General features: G+C 34.6%; 1 protein-coding gene across 1 annotated transcript in view; it reads left to right on the plus strand.

Annotated features, from left to right (window-relative positions):
• SRGAP1 (SLIT-ROBO Rho GTPase activating protein 1) overlaps positions 1-8,882 on the plus strand; it is a 300,419-nt gene that overhangs the window by 199,933 nt on the left and 91,604 nt on the right. Inside the window, exons 7-8 of the mRNA XM_019640518.1 lie at positions 4,061-4,243; positions 4,742-4,870. Coding sequence (XP_019496063.1) covers positions 4,061-4,243; positions 4,742-4,870 — 312 coding nt within the window. The remainder of the gene's footprint in view (positions 1-4,060; positions 4,244-4,741; positions 4,871-8,882) is intronic.

Here is an 8,882-nt window from a genome sequence, read left to right on the forward strand (position 1 = left end):
TGCCTCACTTTTCTCATCTGTGTAATGGGAAGAATAAAGGTACCTCATAAGAGTTTTTAGAAAGATTAAATAAGCTATTATTTGTAAAATGTTTAGAACAATGTCTGGCACTTAGTAAACATTATGTAGTTCTTGCTTAGCTAAATATGTACATATTACATATATGTATACCTATATATTAGTGGTATAGATTATGTACTCATAGTAAATACTCAGTAAAGTTAAGGTTATACACATGCACACAGGAACACACGTTGGGCGCCCGCAACAACATTGTAAGGTGAGCAGAAGTGTTAAATAACTTCTCCAGACCTAGTAACTGGTAAATCTATTTCTGGAACCATGTCTTTTAACTTCTGAGCTAGAAGTCAAAAAGTAGAATTTATAGCCTTAGTTCACTGATCTTCTCTAACACGTGGATAGTGTTCAGATACATGATGGTTTCTTGACACTGGATACTGAAATTTAATATAGATATTTTAATTATTTTTACTTAATGTACAAGAGTAGTATCAGATACATTATATGAGTCTGTCAGTAAGAAAAAAAATTAACAGCATCTGTGCAAACGTTTTTATTAGGGATTTTGCAATGTCACAAAGCAATCCATGACATGTTCATTTTCTACTTGACTATATTCTCCCTACACTTAAGGAAAGATGGAGCAGAAAGATAAATTGTGTTCAATGGGGAATTATCCCTGAGGTTTTAGTAGAGAAGAATTCAAATAGGAAAATACTGGACTACATTTAAATGGATACATGCCTATCATGTCATTTGATATGCAAAGGCTTGTGTTTGCATTAAGCTGATAGGAGAAAGCTGCTGTTTTCTTTGCAGTATGTATTCAAAATGCACCTTTAAAAAAATAAAAGCTTTCTTTTACTTCTATGAAAAAGAGAACTGTCTGTTATTTTAAATACAAAACACATTTAACTTCTGTCAATAGCCTACCTTTTAAATAATGCAGTTTGTAGTTTCATTCAGTATCTGCAATTAGAGTTCTCCAAAAAGCTTTTAGTGTTTTTCTCCTCGACTTTTAAAATTCATTCATTGTAACTGTTAACATTTTAGAAAATAGTGGAAACCCTAAGTCAAATTGGAAAACTGAACAAAGGAATTTCCATTCTGGATATTACCATTGAACTGGATAAAGAATCTTCAGTTATTGTGCTGAACCACATAATGATGAGATATTTAAACCCTTTTCTTGCTAATGTTAGGTCAGACTCAAATGTTCTCCTTTTGACACTGGCTAGTTAATAAGAAATGCCATGCTGGCAGCCAACTTGATATCCTTCATTCGGAAGGCTTAGTTTGTGCAAATATTACCTGCTTACACTAGTCTTCAGCATCTAAGTAAAGCAAGAGTCAGGAGATCAGTTCTTTTCTTTGTGATGTATTTTTAAAAAAGATTTCTCAGGTACCCACGGCTGTCTGGGATGCCTTTTCATCCAACTATAATGGGAGTCACATGTTCTCATTTCTTCTTTCCTGCCTTTGAGCAAGAAGAATACAGAGAGCTGAGCAACTCTGTGTGTGTGTGTGTGTGTGTGTGTGTGTGTGTGTGTGTGTGTGTGTGTGTGTGTGTGTGTGTGTTTTGGGGGTGGGAGGGGGCATGGGGGAGGTGGAGAGAGATTGATTGTTTTTTTTTCACTCTATCATTCAAAAATGTAACTAGAACCAGGACCCAAATGGTATGTGGGTTTGTTTCAGGCAGGGAATATAAACAGAGCCGAGAGTAGAAATACAAGGTGTGTAGTAGATTCATTGACCTCGCTGTTTGCCCAGCTGCAGGGTGACTCCCTTTACATTCCCCAGCTGCCCAGCTGCTTCCTAATGCTCTTTTATTTTTCTTTTAAACAGGAGTAGCCAACCAAACCTCACCCCAACAGGTTTGATAATGACTGCAAATAGACAACTTTGTAGTTAGTTACACATATATACAGTTCAGGAAAAGCTGCCACGGTTTGTAGTTTCACCCTTTGTTATGCTTCATCAAGGCCTTTCACATAACTTGCTAGCTCACATTTTTAAGGGAAGACATTGTCAGATTTTATGAATCTAAGTCGAGGTTCTTCATTAAACCTATGTTTTTTATCTTCCAAATAGTCATCCTGAGAATGACTGTTTGCTTCCATTTAAGTTGAACCATAAGAAAGTGCTGGTTTTTCTCCCTTTTTTATAAAACCTATAAAAACAGCAATTTCATATGGTTCAACCTGAGTAAATATATTTATTCCAGTGGTGCGAGCAGTACCCAAACTGTTTTATAGATCATATTTTAAAATGAGAAAAGCCACGTTCCTTACTTCAAAATGTTTGATTAAACTGAATTTCTTACAGCTTCTTAACAACTACACCTTAGTTGTAAAATTGGCTCTGAATAATACATAATTATTTACAAATGAAATAAAACATATCTTCTGTGGATGAGAATTTGACATAATATCTGAGAAAGTGCCACAACTGATTATTTGGGTGCTAGGTTCTGGTGTGTTCCTTGACATAGTGGCATTGGAGTCATCACACCTTATGTATGTTGCTGCTTTTATGGAGTGTAATTGTGCTTAAAATAAAACAAGTTTCAAATTTGGCCCAGATGTCTGACTCTGCATGTAAAAAATGATTGAAGTCATATTGGAAAACTCTGATTTTCAGGTAAAATCTCTGAAAATCTGTGAATGTTATTCTTTTGTATCTAAGAACACAGATTATATACAGATATGATCGATTTTATTATAAGAATAAATAATGAATACATTTATTATTTTGAGAAAACATTAAGCATATATGTTATCTAAAGTGCTTTGAGAGGTAACTATATAAATGACTTTCTTTTTTTTTCAAGTTAACATAGCGTTCAATTGGCAGTATGTTTCAAATGCCTCAAAAATGTGCTTGTTCTCTAATCCTGTAATTCTACTTCTGGAAATGTATCCTAGGAAATATGACACAATTTTGTGAACAGACATTTCTGTAACAATAATATAACCAAATTTTTAATAATTAGGGATTCATTATATATGCTTACAATATGCATGGAAAGGACACATTGCAAAATTTTATGTACTGTGTATTTCTAAATTTATTAAAATGTAAATTATGTATATCATTTCTAAGAGAAGAAATAAAATAGGATATATATCAAGGGGTTTTAGTTTTAGCACAGCTTTATTTTATAAAGCAAAAAGTTGAAATATCCTAAAATGTTCAACAATAGGAAATTAGTTAAGTAAGTTATGACACAATCATATAGGGAAATACTACTTAGCCCTTAAAATTATGTTTTAGAAGACTAGTGATATAAGAAAATATTCTGATATATTAAGTGAAAAAAAAAAGACATAGGACCTTAAAAATAGTAAATACAGTATGATCCCAGTTTTTGAAAAAAAGAAATGATATATGTCATTTTAAAATGAAGTATGTGTGTCTGTGTGTATTTTCATAGGAAAAAGACTAGAAGGTTAAATACCAGTATCTTAAGAGTGATTATCTCTGCTTGCTTTTTATTTTCTTATTGTATTGTATGTATTCTGCGTTGAAGATAAAGTATGATTTTGTGGTCAGAAAAACAATTTTTAAAATTAAAACTACAGTATGTTTGAATCCTTACTATATGTGTTTTGTATTTTGACAAGTAGATGTTAAGCAATAAAATTTAGTAAGGGCTGTACTGATTTGAAGTTTTTAATAAATCCAAGGCTGGGCTAAAATTTATTCATGAAAAATGGTTTATTCTGCAAATTAATAATGCAAAGGAGATTTTAGAGAAATACTTTTAAGCTTAAGGGAACTTTTCAAGTACACTGAAAGCATAAGACTCTGTAAATCATTTTTTCATCAAGGCCTGTCCCTTAAGTGCCTCTTCCTGGCCGGTGAATTTGCATGTTTCTGTTTGCTTTAGGTAGAAGCAATATCCCATAATTCATCTTATTTCATAAGAACCTGAAAGTTGGAAGGTGATATTTTTAACATATATGTCATATAATGGTTTCCATTCACTCTCTAAATTACAGACAGACATGTTTTAACAATTTGGGTCACATTTTCACAGGTGATGAAAACATACCATATGTATCACGCAGAGAGCATCAGTGCAGAGAGCAAGCTGAAAGAGGCCGAGAAACAAGAGGAAAAGCAAATTGGACGGTCTGGCGATCCAGTCTTTCATATTAGACTCGAAGAGAGACATCAGCGGCGAAGCTCTGTAAAGAAAATTGAAAAAATGAAAGAAAAGGTAAGTAAAAATAGATTGCAGAGCCTTTCTGCCCTCACTTGAAGCGACTTATTCTCATTTGAGATGACAAGCCTAAGAACACTGATGCAACAGCCGACAGACACAGATTGTAAATTATTGTGAAACGACGTGAATTTCCTCCCATGGGAATGCAAAATGTTTAAGAAACATAAAAATCATGTAATAACAGCTGTACATTATTTAGTAGTGAATGCCAAGTATTCAATGGAACAGTGTAGAGAACTTGAATATTAACAAAGAGATTTCACTGCAAATGGGCCCGAAGCCCAAATACATTGTTGTTATTCCCTGTAGCTGGGTAATTTTAGTTTGTTATTTAAATCAGATTTGAAATGTACTTTTCTCAAAGGACTTTGAAGGTCATTTGTAGATGTAGAATGAATTGTTTAGATTAATAAAAATTCATGTATATGTCTCTGTCTTGTTTAAAAATGACTTTGTTGTCTTTCCCAATGCCTGGATCTTCTTCATTGCCAGAGACAAGCCAAGTATTCGGAAAATAAGCTGAAATCGATTAAGGCACGGAATGAATATCTCCTAACACTTGAAGCCACCAATGCCTCAGTTTTCAAGTATTATATTCATGATCTTTCAGATTTAATTGATGTAAGTACTTGAAGTTTTTATGTTTTTCATATTAAGATGGAATTAGCAATAACTGCTTTCATTGATTCTAAGACACCACCATTTATTAAAACAATGTTATTTTATGTAATAATCAGAAAAAAATGCTGCCAATTAAACTATGCATGATACCTAAGACACTATTAATTGTAAGATGCATGTGGAAAAGTGTGCATTCTAAAACCAATGAAAAACAAATTGTTAGGTTCTGTGAAGCTGTGAGTGCCTGGTAAACTCAGCGAGGAAGGGTACCCACTCATTTTCAAATTATGCAGTGGCACAACCCTAACTGCATTTGTTGATTCAGAACACATTTATTGGGACCCTACTATTGATGCTGGAGTTTAAAGTGGAAAAGGCAGATGTTGAGCAAATGATGCCACAAATGATTGCTTTAGTACAGTTGTGATAAATACTGGGAACCAAAATAGAACCACTTTTATAGATTTACCTAACTCTCTATACTTTCTTCTCATAGGATATGTTATAGAGAAGCAGTAATTGGGCTCATTTAGAACTCTGCCAGTACATAGCCACTATGATACATATGCAGTGATTACTGCAATTATTCCCCACCTTGAACGCTCTGCATCATTTATTCTTTCATTCAGAAAATGTGTACTGAATATCCCAATCATTGTGCTAACACTGTAGGAAACGGCAAAGATGAAACAGATAAAAATGTTGTGTCCAAAAATGCCAATATTTGTAAATAAAGAAAAAAAGTGATATGTTGTAACAAAAGCTCAGATAAAGTAATAGAGGTCCAGAGAGTTATTCGCTGGAATTTTACCCATATATTGCTTTGTATTCATTGGATTCAACAGTTTTATGATATTAAAAAATTATTTTCTGTGGCTCATAGTATCTGTCATAATTTAGACATATAGTAGGTTAAAGCAACTTTATTTTTATGGTGAATTTAAGTCTCATGCATTTAGCTATTATTTTAGAGCCGTAGTTTGGAATTTTTACAAAGGAATTTTTTAGGGAGGGAGTCATTTTTTAGTTCATTAACACTCTGATATGACTTTTTCTTTTTACTTGAGTCTAAAACCAATTTTACCCCATAATATCACGTGTCTTTATACAGAATCATTTAGTAATAAACAAAACCAGGGAAAACTTTTTTCTCTTTTCCTTTATGACAAGTATTCCAATCAAGTATCTAGTCACTTAATTGTTTTAAATACCAAGACTTAAAAATATATATTTATTTTCTTCTAGCACTCTGATGAAATAAAAGGATTTCTTTTCTGTTAGACTGCTGCTAGATTTCCTAAATAAAAATGAAGACTTCTGTAGCTCCTGTTATCAGACTTAGATCTGTAAGGATTCTGCCAAGTGTATTGGGATATAGGAGAACTAATTCTATGTAACTACTTCGCTTGCTTTTTCTTTTTTCTTTTTTCTTTTTAGGACTTATTTACACAGTGGTTGGAGTACTTGGCTAAACCCAACCCAATTTAACATGAGTACACTCTCCATGTATTGAAAAGTAGTTCTTTAATATCAACAATGCACCCTTTACTATACTTGACAATGGGCATCCAGCAGTGAGCAAAACACAGTCCCCGTCTTCATGGAGTTTTTGTGCCTGTTGAGCAGTCAGATCATAAATGAATTTACACACACAGGAATGACAGTGTTATGAATCAAAGTAAAACAGACCTGTGGGAGTGCTGCTTTTGATGGCATGGTCAGGAAAAGCCTGATATTTGAGCAGAGAGTTGAGGCGGAGAGCCATATGGCTACCTGAGGAAGGAATCTGTCATACAGAAGGATTGGTAAGGCTACAGGTGGAGAGCAGAGGTGTGTTTGGCAAGCTCACAATGCTCAAGGAATAGCAAAGGAGGCCAGTATGGCTGGAGCTGAGGGGGTGAGGAGGAAAGTCATAGGAGAGAAAGTAAATGGAAACCCCATCACTTAGGTAGGGTCTTCTCAACAGGGAAAGGGGTTTATATTTTGTTCTCAGCAGGAAGGGGCATCACCTGGTTTACATTTTAAAGACTCGCTTTGGCACCGAAGTGGAAAATAGACTTCGGTGGGTGAGGAGGACAAGAGTGAAAACTGAGCTACACTAGAGTCTTTGCAGCTGTCCAGGCTAGAGATGATGCTGGCTCGGACGGGCATGGTAGTGATACACCTGTGAGAAGTGGTTGGATTCAAAATATACTGAAGATAGAGCTAGTAGACATTTGATACAATGGGTGAAAAGGAGGATAAAAATGATTCCTAGGTCTAGATCCTGAGTAACTAGGTTAATGATGGTGCCATTTACTGAAATTGGCAGCCAGGGAGCAGTAGCTCTATCTAGTATGATTGAGGTACCTATTGGGCATCTGTGTGGATATTATTATTAATAATATTATTAATATTATTGGGATAATATTGGGATATTTAGGATAGGAATAGCATGCCAGGATTACACGACAGTCGCCATCTTTGTCAGGGATACTGAGCTCTTACTATGTAACAGACAGGTTTCTCAGCATAATGTCACCTAATCATCATAACCCTGTGAGGCAAATACTATTTTCTCCATTTGATAGATTAAAAGAACTAAAGCTTAACTAGGTAGATAGCTTGCCTAAGGTTACATAGTAATCAATGGTAGGATTCAAACTCAGGCATTTTAACTTCCAGATCTAAATCTAATTAACTCAGATATAAATAAATAACAGTTTAAATATACCAAGTAATTTTCTTTTTTTTTTTTTTTAGTGATCACACTGACTAATCTAGTACTCACCTGGCACTATACGTAGTTATTACAATATTATTGACTATATTCCCTATGCTTTATTTTACATCCCCATGACTATTTTGTGGGGGTTTATTTTTTGGTTTTTATGTTTTTTCCTTTTTTTTATTGTGAAATAAACATTTTAAAAAATTAGTTTCAGCTGTACATCATAGTGCAAGTTATACTTTTTACCCCTCAAAGTGACAACCCCCTGCCCCAATCCGCCGCCCCATTTCCTGCCCCCCATATCATACATATCTATTACAATTCCCTTGATTCCACTCCCACACTATACTCCACATCCCATGACTATATATATATATATATATATATATATATATATTCAATTATAGTTGACATACAATATTATACAACATTAGCTTCAGGTATACACTGCAGTGATCAAACCTCTACCCCATCCATGAAGTGGTCTCCCTAACAAGACGTGACCATCTGACACCCTAAAAAATATTTACATTATTAATTATATTCCCCGAACTGTCTTTCATATCCCTGTGGCAATATTGTAGTTACCTATTTATGCTGTCTAATACATTCCCCTTCTCCCTCATCCCCAGGCCCCTCCCAACTAGCAACCATGAGTTTTTCCTCTATATCTCTGAGACTATTTCTGTTTCTTTGCTCATTCATTCAGTTTTTTAGATTCCACATATAAGGGAGATCATAGGGTATTTGTCTTTCTCCGACTGACTTATTTCACTTAACATAATAGTCTCTAGATCCATCCATATCATTGCAAGTGGTACGATTTCATTCTTCTTTATAGTGGAGTAATACTCCTTTGTATAAATGTACCACAGTTATAAACGCACCGACTTAATCCAGTCGTCTACCGATGGGCATTTCAGTTGTTTCCAAGTCTTGGCTATTGTAAATAGTGCTGCGATGAACATAGGGGTGCATATGTTTTTTCGAATTAGTGTCTTGGGTTTCTCTGGATAGATACCCAAGAGTAGAATTCCTGGGTCATACGGTAGTTCCATTTCCAGTTTTTTGAGATACCTCCATACTGATTTGCATAGTGGCTGCACCAGTCTGCAATTCCACCAACAGTGCACCAGGGTTCCCTTTTCTCCACAACCTAGCCAGCACTTGTTGTTTGTTGATTTATTGATGATAGCCATTCTGATCGGAGTGATGTGGTATCTCATTGTGGTTTTTATTTGCATTTCTCTAATGATTAGTGAGGTTGAACATTTTTTATATGCCTGTTGGCCATCTGTATGT

The sequence above is a fragment of the Hipposideros armiger genome, unplaced genomic scaffold (genome assembly GCF_001890085.2).
Source record: "Hipposideros armiger isolate ML-2016 unplaced genomic scaffold, ASM189008v1 scaffold_51, whole genome shotgun sequence".
Lineage (NCBI taxonomy): Eukaryota > Metazoa > Chordata > Mammalia > Chiroptera > Hipposideridae > Hipposideros > Hipposideros armiger.